Below are 20,386 nucleotides of genomic sequence, written 5' to 3' on the forward strand. Positions count from 1 at the left end.
ACTGTCAGTGATGTCTTTTTGTTGTTGTTAAAATACAATTAGGTATTCTTTCTGTGCAATTACCTATATAAACTGAGGTAAAACAGAAGGATGGGGGGGGGGGGCGGTAGCACAGAGGGTTAAGCACACGTGGCGAAAAGTGCAAGGACCAGCATAAAGATCGCGGCTCCCCACCAGCAGGGGAGCTGCTTCACAGGCGGTGAAGCAGGTGTGCAGGTGTCTTTCTCTCCCTCTGTCTTCCCCTCCTCTCTCCATTTCTCTCTGTCCTATCCAACAACAATGACAACAGTAATAAACTACAACAATAAAAACAAGGGCAACAAAGGGAATAAATATTTTTTAAAAGTTAAAAAAAAAAAACACAGAAGGATGGAACCAGACATACATAGGTTCAATTTGGCTCTCAATAATCAGTAATTTTCTTTCATTAAATTGTTAATTTGCTTCACTGGAGTGATTATTTCATTTGACAGAATCAGTGTTTTTTTCTGGAATTATTATTTTTAAGTGGGAATTTATAGTATAATTCATACCATCATCTGCTGTTTTCTTTTAAGATTTCCTCAAACTCACATGCTTGTCAGAATTCAGTCCCAAGCTTGTTTAGAGAAAAAAAAAGGGGAGGGGGAGGTTCAGTTACACTGTGTTCATACTTCAGCAAGGAAGAGTGAAGAGCAAGCGTCCCCCTAGTACAAATCTGATCCTACAATTTCTCTGCTTTCCCCGCTCCTTTAACACTATCAAGTTATTAAGCCTTAAAAGGCTTGTAAACCTATAAGCAGAGGCAAAAGTTCTGTTTTTTTTTTTTCTTTTCTTTTCTTTCTACTGTCCTTTCTGGGAAAGAACTTGCTCAGATGGTGTTTTTCTTTTTGTTCTACTTCCTCTTATCTGGGATTTGTGAGACATAATTGAACTAAAAAACCAAACCCGAATGAGCACCTCCTGTGTTCAGTGATACAAACATCCCCCTCTATAGAAAGTAGCAGCCTGTAGCTCAGCATGATGTCTATTAAGTTCTTTTTTTAATTTTTTTTTCACCAAGGTTACCCCCCCCCACACACACACACACACACATTCCCCCAGGCTCAGTGCCTGTGCTACTAGTCCATGGCTTCCAGTGGCTTTTTTTTTTTCTTGATAAGATAAAAAGAAACTGAGAGAGAAGACAGCCACAAGGCTTCACTGCTAGTGAAGCTTTCCCGCTGCAGGTGGGAACAAGTGTACTTAACCCACTGCCACTGCCAAACCCCTGATGCCTACTGACACCTAATCTGTAGGTAAATGATTTGCCTATGAAGTCCTCTGTTCTATTTGTAAAATGTAAGTGGCATAAATACTAGACTCAAAAACTAAAGTGTCTAGCTCTGTACCTGACATGCTTATATACACTTTCTTGTAGATTCTTGTGTCAGAAATACTTTCTTGTATTACTTGTATTATTAGGAAGGTGACTTGCTCAAATTTAAATGATCACTACACCAGGCTATGATTTTCTTTGTAGTATATTCCCTATACTAGCATTCTATTGCAAGAATCTCACCAAAAATGTATTTTAAAATGCTTTAAACTATAAAGCTTTATACAGTTTTTTTTTTAAAAAGTGTTAAGCAATCTGTAACACTAGTGAGGAAGTAGCAAAAAAAAAAAATCTAAGATTTTAAGTGTGATAAAATAGATTTTGCCTTACCTCTCTAAGAGTTGTAATATTTCCTGTATTTCAAAAGTTCTCACTTTAAAAAATAAAACAAAATCAATTGATTGATGGGCAAAGGACCTGAATGTTTCTAACAGCCAACAACAATATGCTCATCGTTATCCATCAATGAAATTTAAATCAGAACCACAATGAGGTATCATGGCATACATTAGATAGCTGTAAATAAAAGGACAACAGCAACTGTTGGCCATTGAATTTTCCTCCACTGTTGGTAAGACTATGTTGATGAAGCCACTGTGGAAAAGTCTGGCTGTTTCTTAAACAGAGATGCTATATGACCCAGCAATTCCATTCTTAGCTAGATTCCCAAGAAAACTGAAAACATATGTAAAACCTGTACATAAATATCCATTGCAGCATTATTCATAGTAACCAAAAGTGGAAACAACCCCAAAATTTATCAACTGATAAATAAAATGTGGCATATTCATAACATAGGAGTATTGCTGAGTCTTAAAAAGAATGGGACATTAACATATGAAACAACATAGATGTGCCTTGAAGATTGTATCATAAATATTCATAAATAAAAGAAGTCAGGAAACAGCATATGGGCATGCAAAAGACTTTTATGCCTGAAGCTTTGGGGTCCCAGGTTCAATCCCCAGCACCACCATAAGCCAGAGCTGAGCAGTGTTCTGGTCTATTTTTCTCTCTCTTATCTTTCTCACTAAATATATATATATATATATATATATATATATATATATAAAAGAAAAAAAGTCAATCACCAAACACAACACATTGTATAACTACACTTATATGAAATGTTTAAAAAAAAAAAGTCCTGGTGCAAAACCTAAGGATCCTGGTTCAAGCCCCTGGCTCCCCACCTGCAGGGGAGTTGCTTGACAGGCGGTGAAAAAGGTCTGCAGGTGTCTTTCTCTCCCCCTCTCTGTCTTCCCCTCTTCTCTCCATTTCTCTCTGTCTTATCCAACAACAATAATAACAACAACTACGATAAACAACAAGGGCAACAAAAAGGGAATAAATAAATATTAAAAAAAAAAAGTCCACAGAGAAAGTAGTTTAGTGGTTACCTAGGGCTAGGCTGATCATGGTAGTTTCAGAGGTGATGGTTATGGGCTACAGGGTTTCTTTTAGGGGTTATGCAAATGCTGTGAAATTGGTTGTAGTGCTTGCCTGACTCTGTAAATACACTAAAAACCACTGAACTGTGAACTTTAAATTGATGAGCTGAATTAATGTTTGTTTTGTTCTCTAAGTTTACTATTAATTGCATCTACAAAGCTGTTTGTTCTCAACAGAGTTTACTTTGATAATAATGTTTGACTCTTCCTATCACTAACATTACAGTTACTGGGATGCTAATAATTTTACAGCTATGGTTATTATAATCCCTGAAATGTCTTTTCCTAGGATGACTTAAAGTTACACTTAGTTTGTGGATCTGACACATGAAATACTCAGATCTAATGTCAAGACTTTCACTTAAAGGTGCCTGGTGATTCACAGGAGACATCTCAACCTGCCTCCTAAAGAAGCCAGTGCTATTCTCTTTCCCCATCCCTCATTTCATCATCTCAACAGTAGGAAGCCCTGTTTGCAAACTCTTCAGGGACATTCTATTCAATCACTATGGTTTCCCTGGTACTTGCAATGTTGTCTGGTATACTAGAGATGTTTAACTAGCAGTTATTAAATAAAGGGACTCTTGTTCTACTTAAAGTGAACACATTTAAAAGAAAAAAATTAAGTTTCACTTGATAATTTGTTTATATACTTATTTGAAAAAAATGGAGAAAATGGAAGTTTCATTAGCTATTCCAACTGTAAGAACATATTAAGGCTTAATTCTCAAGGGGACACAGTTATACTATGTTGCCAGAATATGCAGAAGTAAAACACAGGAAGTTTATTCAAGGTTGCTCTTGTTAATCTGATCCATTTATGTTTAAAAGATATTTTACTCTTATAAAAACTTACATTTGTAATAGGGTGATCTTAACAGAGGATTTAACCTGGGAAAGCTAAGAGGTGCACTAACCACCCAAATTGTATGTGAAGTCTTACATGTGTCTTGGCAAGTTTACCTTTTTTGGTTAGAGAGTTCACAGTGTAATCAGACTGTTAAAGAGGTTTATGAACCTGACAGGTTAAAAAAACTAACTAAAAGACAGTCACCAAGTCTCTTTTTATACAATAAAATAGCATCCAACAGCTCCATCTACGGGTCAGTCGTGATCACCTAGAAATAATAACAACTACCAGATATCACAGCATCTTATAAATGCTTGTTTAACTCTTCAGTGTCACTCTGGGGATTTATTAACTATAATATCACAGTTCCCCCCCCCCAGATACAGATGCAAAAATCAGGAGACTGTTGATTAATTCTACTTACAGTACTTCAGCACCAAAAAATTGGGCAGTTATGCTGATAGATGTATGTACAGTTCAACATTTGTCAGTCTTAAAATGCTTATTTATAGTGAAATCTCTATAAAACTGTTAAAAAACATTTCTATTTACATTTTTAAATGAAAAGAATAATTTCCTTTGCCACAACTTGTCAAGACCAACACTTAGCCCTCCCACCCTCTTACCCATCATTCTACTTGTGACAGTGACCACAAGACCAAACATATTGCTTAAACAAACTGTGTCCTAAAAAGGTAGAATGCTTAAAAACATAACACTTAGAACTGTAAATAAACTGTTCATACATTTTGAAAGGGTTAAACAAAAGTATGCAAAAAATGTTTTTTTTTTTTCAGTTTCAGTCCAACATGAATGTGCAATTTCAAGGTTAATATAGCATCATATGAATAGTTTGCTTTCCTGAATATAAGTGAACATTTCCTTTGAGCCAGAAAATGCTTCTTTTCCTCTGCTTTACAATGAAACACTTTCTTGCAAGTTTTCTTAAAAGAGGGAAGGAAAGCAGGAGGTAAGAAGGATAGGGAATCCTCGTTTATAGAAAATTTGTCAGAAGAAATATGGGTCAGCTTTGAAATGTTTACATTTAAATAAATAGAAGGTAAGTATGCCTAGAACACAAAGGAACAATACAATAAATTAGCATACAATTGGTGAGAATGTACAAGCCACCCCAAAGCACTTCCCACTGGTTAGGAATCTGATTTCCACCATCTAACAAGGGTTCTTTAATGCCAGTTTTTTTTTTCCCTAGTTGTTTATAAACTATAAATTGAGCAAATGTAAAATGTTAATGACTTCAATACTTTCAGGGATTTGCAAAAACATACAAGAAGTTAAAAAAAACTGTTCCTGACGCACAGTTTCAAAATACAAACTTTTCACATTCTCCTTTTTTGGTGGTGTTTTGCTTAGTAGAAACCAGCTAAGGAACTTTTGACTGCAAGACAAACTTTTCCATTGGCCATGATCCAACAGAGAAAGAATATCAGGTCTTATGCTACTATAGATGTGCATCTTATATTTTTTCCTTTTTTTTTTAATATATAAAAAAAAGTACATTCCCCTGTGAGTTGCTTTAAAATGCTGCTCCTGCAGCAATTCTTGTTGAAACACTGCTGTTTCAGGGTCCACAGCATAAGCATGGGCAAAGTGCTCTCTTCAGACATCAAAATACATGGGCTTCCCTGGACACTTGGTAACCAAGTAGGTTTTTAAAGTGCACTCTTGTGTCCAAAACACTAGGACCGTTCAGCAGAACTCTGAGAGGGACTGGGCTCAGTTCCATCCTCTGTGCTACTGTCTATGTCCTGCTCCATTGTCGTCTCATCATCATCCAACTGTTGACTAGTGAAGTTGTTTAGCTCAAGGAGCCCACTGGGCTCTACTACCACATTGGAGCTGGAATGACAAGGAATAGCATACTGGGGTATGGCCTGGAAGAGAAGAGAGGAGAGACACTTTACAGTCAGAAAGGCAGCAGAGGAATTTTCCCCAACAACACTCAAGAAGGAAAAAAGGAAATTAACATTTATTGGAAAGCTAGCATATGCCAGGCACTGTGCTAGGTGCTTCCACATAATCCTCTACACCTTTTAACACCATGAGGAAAGCATAATTTCCATTAACAAATGAAGAAATTAAGAAAGTGAGCAACTTAATCAAGGTCACATAGTTGGTCAGGGTTACTGCTAGGATTCCCTAAGTCCTAAACAACTTAAAAGTGATCTTTTCACTCTTTCAACTTTTTGATGGTTCTTCTTGTTATCTATTTTTGGGTTTTGATAGCACCTCTTTTAACATTGGATGAGGTCTGTGCCTAACTCAAGATACAGGCTTTGAAGGACATATCCATTGAATCATTGAACAAATTGAAATGAAAATGTAAGTCAAGTTTCACTCATTCTTACTCGTTATTACTCATTAACTGCAAGATAAACTGTTACTTTGCTGACACCACAATATACTTTAAGGTCTTTAGTAACCCCCTGGTGGCTCAAAAGGGAAGATAATTACTTAGGTCCCACAGTAACAGTCTAGGTTCAATATGAGAGTAGAGATGACTGGTTGTTTTCTAAACAATGAAAATACCAATAGGTGGGCACATATTATAGCCACATATGGTATGTAAGATCCTATCATACTACTGTTTAACTCTACTACTATTTCCCACTCGTTTGCTATAAAATCAAACTCCTTACACCATGGTTCCATCAATGCACCAAATGTGTACTAAAAGGACTTTGAATTATTTTTCCTCTCTTCCTAAATAGACCTTTTTGCATAGCTGGTTCCACTCTATCTTCTACTTCCTAGAGCAAAAGCTTTAAGAAGTTTTATTTCTATGACCATGAAACCAGACTACTGGTTTTGTTCTACCCCTCCACCTCTATTACATCTGGTTATTTTTTTCTTCATTGCATTTACCATCTGTTTGTTTCTCCCCACCTTAGAATGTAAAACACAAACCTTGATAATTTTTTTCACTGTACAAACAAGGGCTGGTATATATTTATTGGGTGCTCAACAAACATTTAGCAGGTGAATAATATATCTTTAATGTTAAAAAAAAGGAACAAAATTCCATATTAACACTTTTACACAAAATTCTATATTAGCACCTTACTTGACCAAAGCAACCTCCTATTGGGGAAAATGAAAATTTAATATTAACACTACAAGATGCTTAAGCATTGATGTTAGGGTTGTAGTTTTTGTCTGTCCACTCCCCACAGAGCTGATCACTGAAAAAATCTTACATGGTATCAGGAGACCTGGTTTTCATTCAACTCTGACTCTAACTTGCTGTGGATCTTTGAGTAAGTCACTTCCCTTCCTTGAATCTTAGAATTTGTATAAAATAATTTAGTTTGAGAGGATATGCTGGAAAAGTTTCTTGTAGTTCTACAAAGTCTGTGAATTCCTTTAACACAGAAAATATATTCATCTTGTTTACCCCTCTACCTTCACCCCTAGCAGAGTGCCTGGAACACAGAAGTTGAACAATACAAGTGAAATGATAAATGAATGAACAAATAAATGCAATGACAATTATCTGACTACAAAGAACAATGTTTTTTGTTCAAAGCATTTATTTTCAGGCATGCTGTATTTTTATAGATCATTTTTCAGGAAATCAAAGTACTTCTGTAGACTTCCTTCATCCTCAAAAGTGTTTTACTGAATCAGTAAGATTGGTACTTGAGGTCAAAGAATAACTAATAGCATCTAAAAATGTTCTAATAATACGTTAATGATGGTTATAGTAGCATGACTATCTGTATTAAAGTACTATTCTACATGAGACACTTGGTCAGCTGTTTTGTATACATTTTCTCATTTACTCTTCAAAGTAACCTTGTGACATGCTTTGGCTTCCATCCACAGCTAATGAAACTGAGGTACAGAGTCGAACTCTGTTGCTCAAGACTACAATTCTAGTAAGAGTACAGGTGCTATTCAAATCCAGCTACATCTGATCAAAACTTGATCCTTAAGCATTATCTCTGACACAACAGCAAGCTAGTGTACAAAACATGCAAGAACCTACTTATTGGATATCATTGTTGATCCATGAAGCAAGTTATATTTCTACCCATATTTATACAATACAGAAAATAATTCCAAGTTAAGCTAAGCAAAATTATTTTGAACTTAGCATTCCAACTTAAACCCCCTAGAAGGCACAGCACATTTTAGTAAAAATAATATTAGTTACCAATTACTTGGCAACCACTAAGGAGCAGGTACTGTGCTAAGTGCTTTATCTCAATTTTATGTAATCCTACATTAATGTAGGTGATTTGTATCTCTGTTTCACTAGAGAAGAAACTAAGGCACAAAGAGGTTAAGTCGCCTTGAGAATGGCAAAGTCAAAAAACCATTCCTTTCTCCCCCTCAGCTGTATCATACCTCTTCAGCAGAAAAACAACAATAACAAAAATGCTTTGTCAACAATTATTTAATTCAATAAGAAATACCTGTTTTTACAGAGACAAATTATTTGAATTAACTCAACAATATTTCTACTTCTCTTTAAGTATTTCCCCCATATTTAAATTATATCTTATTTGGATTAATGTGATCAGTTTGCATTCTCTCTTAGCTTGGTTTCATGGAAAAGGGAAAGCTTACCACCTGAAATTTCAAGTCAGCTAAATCAAACTATGGTAACTAGGTTATTTACATTTAAACAAACTCATACTCTCAGATAGCTAAAATGTAATGCCGTGATACCATCCAAGCTACATATCATTTTAACAAAGAAAAATTAACAATGTCAAGAAACATCCTGAGGGCAGCAGAGATCACTCAACCTGCTACAACACTTAACTTGCATGCCCAAGGTCCCAGAAATCACAGGTTCAATCCCTGGCAATACTTTATGTTAGAGTTGAGCAGTGTTCTGTTCCTCTTGCTGAATCTCATAATAAATAAGTGTTTTTTTAAAAAGAAAAGAAATCCTGACATCCGTTAAGAAAAGGGGGAAACAAAAATCAGTTTCTAAGGGCTAGTCTGAATTCAGTTTTCCTTCAGCCTTGATTTATTATGTGTGATGACAGATGAGTTTTAGAATGGAAGGCATGAGTGACATAGGAAGACCTACTGTCAATGAATAATCCATTATATTCACCAGCCTGTACTTACCAAGGCAGGGCAGTAGCTTTAAGATTTTTCAGTAATAATGTTTGAAATAAAAAGCAAAGCTTTATGGTTAATCCCAGCTTAGAAAATAAGATTATTTAGAAACATTCTCTCACAACATGTTTCACCTGACACTAAGTTTTCATTGCCCTGAAAACTATAAATTTGGATCAAGGTTAAGAAATGTTCTTTTCCAAGGTTCCCTGAAGTGAGGTTGGTATATAAATGTGATCCGATTATATCCCAGGAGTTTTTAAACAAAGACTGGGTGGCCCCAAGTTTGAAACTGGCCAAGTGTGGCTTGTATCTGTAAATCAAGCTGACATATGAACTCAGCACACTTGATTGCCTCTAAAGAGTGGCAATACTCAGTATTCTAAAACTCTTTTCTAGACAATAGACAGGAATTTACACTAAGCTAAATTTGTCAAATGGCATCTTCAGATATCATCTCTACATCTTTCTGCCATGATGGCTGGACTCTTCCTATGACTTGCCAGAACACACCACGCCCACAACCCCCAAGAAGCCCCAAAGTCCTCATGTTCCTTCCAGTTCTTACCTGGATGATAATTTCTGCTGGGCTCTCTTCAGCTTTCTTTTGGCCTACATTCTGAATACGCATGAACTGGCCTGCCGTAGGCACTCCTGGAGCATCGATTTTCCTTGTTGTTAGGGAAGGACCAACAGCAGATGGACTTGAACAGGACTCTCTACACTTTTGTTGCTGGGGTGTGGAATTCGCCATCCCTGCTACCACCACATGAGTGGTGGATAATGATCCTGCTTCACCAGTGAGCATACTAGTGGCAAGAGCCTTCTTTGGGGGGTCCACTACTATGTGCTCTACATTGGTATCAATCTGAGCTTCCATCAAAGACATTTTCAAAATATCTGACACTGCTGTCTTCTCAGAGGCCTGAATGGGAGATATGCTTGTAACTGGTGATGTCAACTTAGGCATAGAACTGCCACCAGTTATCTTTGTAACTGTAGGAGGCTGGCGCCCCTCAAAAGTTATCTTTGTAACAGAGGATCCTTGGGTTATAATTGGCTGCTCCACCTGAAAACAAATTGGGGGTGTGTGTGTTACAGCTACATCTCTTTGAGAAAGCCTATCAAACACCCCAGACAATATGGCAAAAGAAACATTTGTGCCTATACAAGGAAGACAGTTTGAAACTCAGTGTCTTAATAAGAGGGCCAGATGGGAAAGTGTCTGGCTACTTTTTAAAAATCTAAGGAAAGAAGCGGGGCTAAAAGAACCTGTGTTCAACCACAGCAATAAAGAAAAAGTCATAGGACCTTGTTTCCTTTTGGGATTAATATCCCTACACTTTCAACCTGTCTCACATTATTTTATATAATCTTCAACTTTTTTAAATAAAAAGAAGTAGATTTTCTTTAATGTTTTGTTTCAGAGTGCATTTACCAAATATGTCCTATGCATTTCTAATATACACATATATCCAAACCATTATTTTCTTAATATATATTATTTTTCATTTAAAAATCCAGAGACCATCCTTTTGTAGCCTAAAACACAAATCTAGAAGATAAATTTACTTACTTACTAGATGGTGATGATGTCAACTATAAAGGAAGGTATTCAATGAAACTCACTAAAAGACTACAGTTTACTTAGTATTGCTGCCATAGGAGAGCTTATAGGCATGAAAATATTTGTTTTTCCTAAAAGATTAAGAAATAGCTTAGAGATATCACTTCTATGCACTGTTGTTTAATACTGAAATGGTTTCATTAAAACCTGCCTGGAAAAACAAGTTTTGGGGGGTTATTCTTTTTTCCTTCCTAATGCACATATATCTTCCCTCATGCCAACCTTTGATGGGGTAAAGTACAACAGTGTAGGAGGCTTTTGAGTTTCCTCTTGCCAGGAGAAAGCACTGCTAATCACAGTATGGTCATGATGTTCTCATTTTCCGTGAACAGAGAAGTTTAACTTTGCATGCTATCAATATTCCGTTACCTGGCTTGCCGGCTGTTTCTCTGACGAGGCTGGGAGCGGCATTTGGCTCTGGGGGGTTTGGGGTTGCACGTAGATTTTTGGTTGGTTCGGAGCCTGCTGCAGTTTAGGGAGCTGCTGCGTGGTTTTCACTGCAAGCACCTGTACTACAGTTTGCGGGGGCTGTGCCATTAAGGTAGGAAGCTGCCTGTCTTTGGCCACCGTGGGATGCTGTGTGTGCTGTACATCTGTCTTGGGCTGTGCTTGTTCTTGCTGGAGAGGGGTGAGCTTTTGATGTCTGATGGAAAGCTGGGGCATTTGCGGGAGTTTGTGCTGGAGCTGGTCTGCCTGCAGGTGGATGGTCTGCTTCTGTTTAGTCTGGAAGCACTGCAGAGTTTTCACTTGCAGCTGAGTCTGTTCCAGCTGGGGCTGGCTAAGTTTCTGTTGTTTAGCTGACTGTGACTGAGTCAGGGCAGATCGGTAAAACAGACCGGTCTGAGGATCTAAAGTGTCCATCTCTTCAACCTCGCCCTCCTCTGTTCCAAGTTCCTCGCTGTGTTTGGTAAAAGCAGTGTGACTGCTTAATGCCTAAGTAAAAAGGCACAGAATAAGAATGAAATAAGAAAAATACCTATATTGTTAATATATTCCTCAAACTGAAAAAGACTAGGTTATGAGATTCATCCAAAAAATTGCAGAAGAACCTAAAAGTCCAAGAAATCTCAAGGTTTCCAAATAAAAAGGGACTTTAGATTAAGGGGCTTAGAATAATAATTTCAACTTCAACTAAGTACTCTCAAAACCTGACTATATGCTTTCATATAAAAGCTCTAGGGGCAAGCGCTGGGTGGTGGCGCAGCGGGTTAAGCACACATGGCATGAAGTGCAGGGACCAGCCCCTGGCTCCCCACGTGCAGGGATGGGGATGGGGGGGGTCCCTTCACAGGTGGTGAAGCAGGTCTGCAGGTGTCTATCTTTCTCTTCCCCTGTCTTCCCCTCCTCTTTCCATTTCTCTTTGTCCTATCCAACAACAATAATAACAATACTACTAACAACAATAATGATAATAGCAATGATAAACAACAAGGGCAACAAAAGGGGGAAAAATAGCTTCCAGGAGCAGTGGATTCATGGTGCAGGCACTGTGCTCCAGAGGTAACTCTGGAGGCAAAAAAAAAAAAAAAGCTCTGTATCTCCCCCCTTCCCTCTCAATTTCTGGCTGTCTCTATCCAATAAATAAATAAAGATTAAAAAAAATGAGAGAGAGAGAGAGAGACAGGGGTGGGGGGGCAAAGCTCCCCTGCTCAGTAAATAGCTCTCCAGTCTGGTCACTAGAGATGTTAACCCAGCAGAGGAAAGAGGAGTGAGGGCTCCAGAGGAAAGTCATAGTTTAAGGAAGCTGACTTTCACCATGTAATCTTCTAAGCTGTCTAGGAGGTAAGAGCTGCTTTATGAAGGGCATGTCTGTCTCATTCTCCACTGAGGGCCTCTCTCTGCTAGGAGTAGAGATGTGTCATCTGGTTTCACTAAAGTCTGTGCAGACAACTATCTATTCTAGCCCTCTTCATCACCTTTGCTCACATTTCAGGTCCCCCCAGAGACCTGGCTCACAGGAGAGCAGAAGACTTGGGCAGGGCCATGAGCATTCATGCCTGCTGACAGTCAAAGAAATGTTGGGAGGAGGCATCAATCTGATCAGGACCAGCCTGTCTGACCTCTCTAGGTGTCTTGAGAATGGTCAATGTCAGGACCAGTTAGATAGGTCCAGACTGACACTGAGATCTGACATCCAGCAAAAACTCTGATTACCTGGCTTCTCTGTATGACACAAGACCTACTCTAACCAATCCCTGTCACTGACTTATCTAAATTTTAAAACTCTGAGATTCGGGAGTCCAGTGGTAGCACAGCAGGTTAAGCACATGTTGTGCGAAGTCCAAGGACCGGCTTAAGGATCCTGGTTTGAGCCCCCGGCTCCCCACCTGCAGGGGAGTCACTTCACAAGTGGTGAAGCAGGTCTGCAGGTATCTATCTTTCTCTCCCCCTCTCTGTCTTCCCCTCTTCTCTCCATTGCTCTCTGTCCTATCAATAACAACAACAATAATTACAACAACAGTAAAAAAAAAACAAAAAAAAAAAAAAACAAGGGCAACAAAAGGGAAAATAAATATAAAAAAACTCTGAGATTCAACTGAAATTGTCTTCTGTCTCCTAATGACCTTATACATACAGATTTTAATTCAGTGATTTCTTTATAGTGTCTGTCACAGTTTCCTTACAATTGTAGTCAACTGCTACAAGATTAAAGTGACTACTAATGATAAGTCATGCCTGAATCTCATATCAGTGATACCACTTTACTACACATGCAGAATGCTCTGAGTTTAAATCCTTGGTCTACCACCCAGAGTAAGTTACTTAACTTCTGTGAGCATTAAGTTTCCTTATTTGTAAGAACGATCATATACCCACTACTCAGCAGGATCATAGTGAGAATTGAATGAGTTAATATAGTTAAAGCTCAAAGCACAGTATCTGACACAAAATAACTTATATTTTTTCCTTTTCCCTATTACCCGTGGCACCAACTTAATGTTTTATATTAGTTCATCTTCCTTCCTGTTGCGTTTCTCCCTCCTTAGTTATATACAGTAACAGAAGTCAATTATTTATTTATACTTATTTATAATGTTCCCATCAGGATTCATTATTAAAGCAACAAGTCAAACAAAAACTCAACAAATAGCTAAACAAACCAACTTCTACTTCATTAGAAACTTTATCTTGCTGATAAATTCTTCTATAACAAAATGTATAGAAACAGTGACCAGTTCTGAGTCATTAGTCCACTCATATAACCTCAGCCTTTAAGTCCCCAGATACCATTTCTTGACTATTTTCCAGTGTCAAGATTCTAAACTCCTCTCCTCTACCTACTTCTTATGGATGAAAGAACTATCTTCAGTGCAGTGATTTTCCCCACTTATAACAGGAGATCCAACTGCACCAAATACTAGGAAAAGTATAGTTACAGTTTACAGGAGGTAAGACGAGAAAGAAGAAATACAACCTGCTGCATTATGTGGGTGATTGCTCCAGGGGACGATGCTGGGATGGACTTCACCACCACTGAAGTCTGGGTTGCGGTCTGTGACTGGGCCACATGCTGCAGCAAGGTCCGCTGGGGCTGGGAGGGCTGCTGGGGCTGGGAGCGATGGCTGACTGAAAATAGAGGAGGTGATGATACTTCTCTAGAAATCACCACAGCATTTGTAATCAGTAGTCATTTTAAACAATGTCTCTAAGATTGTATGTCAGATAAAAAGTATGTATAAGAGGCAGAAGATCAGAGGCTGCCCATCTGTGTGACTGAAAAAAACCACTATCTTCTCTGAGACTTCTGTGTCCTCATCTGTAAAATGGGAATTATAGGGCTACTGTGAGATTTTTAAAAAAAAGTATATGGAGGCACTGTGAAAACTATTATCACAAAGGAGCAACAAATCCCTTAATGTTACATTTTCTTGTGAATTGTACATTCTCTTTGTTCCCATTATGGTAACATAACAATAATCAATTTCTATACTCAAAACCCAGACTAGTATCTTTAAGGATAGTAAGGCAAGTCCAGAAGACAAATATTACAACCAAATAACTCACCAATTTTCATCAGAAAACAGCTGGGATTTCTAGTACTGAAAGAAACATCACTGAAGGTTGGTGATAGTGCACAGACCGTGGGAGCAGGAGGGACAGGAGAGAAAGACTCAGGAAGAAACACAGCACTACACTGCTGGAGGGTGCCATATTTCAGCTGTTTTAAATCCACGTGGCAGACTAAAAGAGCCAGCTGGGAACCACTCAGTCACTTAGAGGCTCAAGAAATGGAGCTGGGAACTGCTGTCTAGAACTGCAGAAGCCATGTGATGTTCAGTGAAACCTGGGGCATGGGGGTGGGGAGGCATCTGCGGGAACTAGAGAATGGGATATTGTGTTTATTATTATATTTTAATTTTTTACCAGAGCATTGCTCAGCTCTGGCTTATGGTGGTATGGGAGACTGAACCCTGAGACCTTGGAACCTCAGGCATGATAGTCCTTTTGTATAATAACCATTATGCTATCTTTTCCACCTGACACTGTACTTTCGTGACAGCCCTAAGTCAATCAAACTCGGTGTCCCAGCTATCACAGAGACCCTGTGAATGGGATCAGACTGCTCTGAAAGAGAGAAGAGTTATTTAGAGTTCACAGCAGAGTTCCCACTTTAAGAAATCAGTTTGGGAAGAGAAGGAGGTCTGGGATACCCCCCTCCAACCCAACTCCCACCCTACCAGGTCTCTGTTTAAAAGACATCAGGCACCATTATACTTATGAAGTGACCTCTTCAAAACTCCTCCCCTTCCCCAGCAACTCACATAAAAGTAGAATTAGCGCCACCTGCTGACCAATTTTTTAAAAGATGGGTAAACTAGGAAAACCCCAACAATGGGAAATCAAGATGGCCAGGCACTTAATGTAGTTCCAGAGAGAAAGACTTTAGGAATTACATTGTCAGAAAATTTGAAGAAATACAAAGCTCTATCACGTTAATATGGAGAAATGGATTAAGAAAAAAAAAATTACGACTTCAAAGAACCACTGGGAAAGTGGAGAACTTGAAAGCAGAGTTATGAATATGAAGAAGAGTTAGACTGTGGATACTTTGAATGCATTCCAGTCTCAAATAGCAAGCCAAGGAAGTAGACTTCTATACAGAAGAACATCAGAAGTAAAAGGTAAACAGGCCACAGACTTTAACTTCAAAGTAGGTGGAGAAAAAGGGTCTAGGGAAAAAAAAATGTGGCAACTCTTTAATAGATTTCTATTAGAAAAGCACTATAATAGTTTCAGAAGGATGAAGAAAGCAGAAACCACACTCAAAGAATAGCAGAGAAACGTTCTTCAAATATAAGTTTTATGGCTTCATTTAAACACTAAAGAAAACTTATGGCAGGTGTTTTTTACATATTGCTTAATAAGTCATCCCTAGCCCCTAATTATTCAAATTATTATCTGAACTAGTTCGTAACTTGAAGTAAAGGTCCAAAACAGCAAGAAGTATTGCACATGTGGTCTCAATAGAATATAATAAAAAGAAATATTATCTTTGCTACTCCGCCCCTTTTTTTTAATAGAGACAGAAGCAGAAAGGAAGAGACTGAAATAGATTATAGCACTGAAGCTTCCTTCAATGCGGTGGGGGCCAAGCTTGATCCTAAGTTACATACACTGCAGATCAGCAATCTATCCAAGTGAGCCAATTCATATATATATATATATTCCCTTTTGTTGCCCTTATTTTATTTTTGTAGTAGTTGTTGTTGTTGGATAAGACAGAGAGAAATGGAGAAAGGAGGAGAAGACAGAGAAGGGGAGAGAAAGACAGACACCTGCAGACTTGCTTCACCACCGTTTGTGAAGCTACTCCCCTGCAGGTAGGGAGCTCGAACCGGGATCCTTACTCCTGTCCTTGCACTTTGCCCCATCTGCACTTTACTCGCTGCGCTACCACCCGCCCGACTCCCGAGCTTTCTTTCATCTTAATCTTTATTGCTTTTTAAATTTGATTGGACAGAGAGAAACTGAGAGCAGAAGGGGAGATAAAGAGGGAGATAAAAATATCTGCAGCACTGCTTTACCACTCATGAAGCTCCCTCCTGCAGGTGGGAAGCAAAGGATTTAAACCAGGGTCCTTGCACATTGTAACATGTACATTCAACTGGGTGCACCATCACCTGGCCTCCCAAGTGAGAAATTTCTATATATGCCACTAAAAAAGCCCTCATTACTGTTTCACTGTGAGACCACATTTTAAATAATTACATGATTGCTTCCCAACAGAACTCCTAAATATTTGCATGGATTTAAAGTTTTTCATTTTTCTTTAAAAAAAGTTGAATGTTATACCTTATTCTCCTTTGATCCATTCTCTTCACCAAAACCAAAAAAATTCTGATGTGTAAAAATATTTTATTCTGGGAGTTGGGTGGTGGCACACCGGGTTAAGTGCACATAGTATGAAACACAAGGATCCTGGTTTGATTCCCCGGCTCCCCACCTGTAGGGGAGGAGGGGGTCGCTTCACACATAGTGAATCTCTTTCTCTTTCCCTCTATAGTCCCCTCCCCTCTCAGTTCTCTGTCCTATTCAATAAAATGGGAAAAAAAAGACCACCAGGAGCCGTGGATTTGTAGTGTGGCACCGAATCCCAAAAATAACCCTGGAGGTAAAAAAAAAAAAATCATTCCTAGGTGAAAGGTATTTATTTCATCATCTTTCTACAATTGTTGCCCTATATTCACAGATGTTACTTGTAGCCAACTAACAGTTTCATATTACTTGCAAACTTTTCAACACATTGATTTCCCCCCAGCCAAAGTCATTAAAGAGAGAGTAAATTTACAGGATAGGATAGTATGAGTTTGCTCTCAAAATAAACCAAGAAATATTTTTTTTAAAAAATCCTTAAAAAATTATTCCCTGTTGTGACACAGCATGAATTTTGGGACATAATTAGCATATGGCTGGGGCTGATTAACTTAATTAGCATATGGCTGATGGCAGGCACATAAACCAAGTTATTTGACTGTGGAGCGTACTGGAAGTTGGGCTCTCTATTCCTGTGCTCCGCTCTTCCCACTCTCTGCTTTCCTGCAAGCTTGTGGTACCTGCCATGGCCACTCCTCCCAAACACGAAGACATGTAGCCAAGCTAGGTAAACTTAGCTTATAAGACTCTCCTCTATGATCATAGAGTAACCTATGTTATCTCTGACGATAATTGCCTATCTTGCTGTACCTAAATATACCACCCCATACTGCTATACCACCATGTAATAAACCTGATTGCTTTATACCCACATCAAGTAACCACACTTGTGAAGTCTTTATTTTTTTTTTTAATTACAATAATTCCCCCATCCAGAGAAGTAGTTCTCCTACCTAAATAACTACTTTTTGAAGAGGATACTTACCAGTAGTGATGTATTCAGCAACTAGTTCTGACTCTACCACAGCAATTGATGGACTCTCAGGAGAATGTCTCTTTTCCTGGGTCATCTGAATAGGCACTGCCATTTGACTCAAGTCAATAGTAGGTTGTCTTGGCTTAGATTCCATTTTTTCTTTTACTGTATTAAAAAGTCAGGATGAAAATTAGCTTTTATTACAAGCAAGTACCCAAACCAGAGTTGTCTAAGGGAATAAAAAAAGCAGGCTCTGGGTCTCCACAATAGCAGTGACTAAAAAGACAGTGAACTGAAAAGAAAAAAGGATATATATATATATATATATATATATATATATATATATGCCATACTCAGAAACCCAATGCAAAGAATTCTTATGCAATCAGACTAGAATGAGTTCCGATTATCATAAGGCCAAATAGATAGATCTCTTTCCCTCATGCACACTCCCTAAAATCAATGGGTGGATAAGCAGTACAAACAGTATGATTTGATTTAGGGCACATCTACCCTGAGCACTGGTTTAATTTGATATATTAAAAATTCAAGATAAAAAAAATTAGGAAAATCTCCCTAGAAATATTCTAAAATCCTCAATGACTCTTAAAGAGTCTGAACCTCAATGTTCTAATGGAGGTTCACAACCAAATGAGGAGATTTTTATAGCATGAAAGTAAACTATAAAGTAGTAGTATATGAATATTACAACAAACAGTAAATCAGTAATTAAGTCCACTGAATAATCATTCAGATTATTCCCATCATATGGCCCAAGAAGTGACACAAATGGATGAAGCAAGGAGTCTTGAGTTTGATCCCCAGAAATGTACATGACAGAAAGATACTCTGGGTTTTCTCTCTTAGTAATAAATAAGTAAACCAAACAACAGATAAACAACAGATTACTCCTGCTAGGAGTGACAAAAACCAAAATAAAGTCAACCCAAAAAAGGGTAATGAACTATGAATAAAAAAACCTTTGAGTCTTGGTCATTAATCAGCTGGTTGTCCTTGCTGGATCTCAGTTTATTTACCCACAAATTGAAAGAGTCGGATGAAATCACTACTAAAGTCCCTTAAAAAATAACAATTTTTGAACTATTATAGGAGAAGTCATTGTAACTAAAATAGATTTTGCCAAAAGTTTATGGAAAATGGTTTGTAACCAGAAATATTGATCAGATCATGTTAAGTGAGGATATCTTTTCATGGAAGCTCACATAGATAAATTATAAAAATAAATATAATGATAAAATTCAAATAAATTATGTATTAGCAAAGGCTACTAATGGTGTCTCATAATCATCAAACTGCCCCACCACTATCAAGAAGATCCTTTCAGTCAGCCTCTCAGCATTCCAGAATAGAATGGAGAGCAGTATTGCATTCGTAATTGTGCTCAGAAAAACAGACTTACTCCTCCTCGTTGGTGACAAAAGAACATGGACTTGTTCATTTTAAAAGGAGACAGGAGAGAGAACTCTGTCATTTTCCTTTCTTTTCTACTAATTCTAGCCTATCTGTAGTTCACTAGTCCTATGTTCTTTTTTTTTTTTTTTTGCACTTCCCCCCCTCTTGTTGCCCCCCCCCCCCCTTTAAATTGCTGTTGTTGTTATCCATGTTGTCGCTGTTGGGTAGAACAGAGAGAAATGGAGAGAGAAGAGGAAGACATAGAGGGGGGAGAGAAAGACAGACACCTGCAGACCTGCTTCACCGCCTGTGAAGTGACTCCCCTGCAGGTGGGGAGCCAAGGGCTGGAACCAGGATCCTTATTCCGGTCCTTGCGCTTCGCACCACATGCACTTAACCCGCTGCACTACCACCCAACTCCCCCTATGCACATTTTAATGAACTGACAAACAGCAATAAACACAGACAAGCCCAGAGGAAAGAAATGCATTTAATTGGCAACTAGGAAAACACACAGTAGCAGTATTTTAATATAATCTCTCTCTAGAGAAAGCATGCTACATTCAACTGAGCATGTGAACATACCTGTTGTCTGCTGGAGTTCTAATAATGCTTTGATTGTTGAAGTAGCTGATTGTGACTCACTGGATACATCCTGATAAATTATAGTGGGGCTAGTCTCCATTGCAATCTCATGTTCTGACCAGTCCTGACGCCGAGAAGCAATTACATGAACTACAGGCTGAGAATCTGTTTTAAATTAGTTTTAAGAAACAAACAAACAAAAAAAAGAAGTAAAAAAAATAAAAAAGAAAACAACTATAAAGTTTCTCTTAAAAAATATCTTTAAATAAAAACTGCATTTATTGTAAACTTCAAGTTAGAGGGTTTACTATCTTTCACATCTGTAGTCATTCATTCGAGAAACTGGGCACCTACGTGCCAGGGTATATATATAAAGGAATTCACAGTATAACCAGAGGATGCCCAAAAAGCACATAATCACAGTTAGGGAGAAAGACATGTAAAAAGACAAACTGCAATTCAGTGTGATAACTGCTACTACAAGCGAAGTATCAGATATCTGCACTGTGCTACATTACAGTCTACTCTCTATTCTAGTGTTAAAGCCAAAGGTAGACTCGTGTATCTATGGAACAATATTTCCTAACGTTATGATAAAAGACCTATATCACACTTCCACAAAATTGTAAGACTGTTCAACCAAAATAATCTAAAA

The 20,386-nt window shown here is 38.1% G+C and overlaps 1 protein-coding gene across 10 annotated transcripts in view; it reads right to left on the minus strand.

Moving 5' to 3' along the window:
* Positions 1-3,800: 3,800 nt before the first annotated feature.
* The window catches only part of EMSY (EMSY transcriptional repressor, BRCA2 interacting), an 82,179-nt gene continuing 65,593 nt past the window's right edge, over positions 3,801-20,386 (minus strand). For 8 of the 10 annotated variants that reach the window (XM_060176775.1, XM_060176773.1, XM_060176776.1 and 5 more), the window contains 6 exons: positions 19,732-19,896; positions 17,743-17,898; positions 13,798-13,949; positions 10,752-11,315; positions 9,324-9,824; positions 3,801-5,553 (listed from right to left, as the gene is read on the minus strand). In XM_060176775.1, coding sequence (XP_060032758.1) covers positions 5,359-5,553; positions 9,324-9,824; positions 10,752-11,315; positions 13,798-13,949; positions 17,743-17,898; positions 19,732-19,896 — 1,733 coding nt within the window. In that variant the 3' untranslated portion in view covers positions 3,801-5,358. The remainder of the gene's footprint in view (positions 5,554-9,323; positions 9,825-10,751; positions 11,316-13,797; positions 13,950-17,742; positions 17,899-19,731; positions 19,897-20,386) is intronic. The other 2 variants (XM_060176781.1, XM_060176782.1) reach the window with 1 other exon arrangement.

The sequence above is a fragment of the Erinaceus europaeus genome, chromosome 17 (assembly GCF_950295315.1).
Source record: "Erinaceus europaeus chromosome 17, mEriEur2.1, whole genome shotgun sequence".
Classification (NCBI taxonomy): Eukaryota; Metazoa; Chordata; class Mammalia; order Eulipotyphla; family Erinaceidae; genus Erinaceus; species Erinaceus europaeus.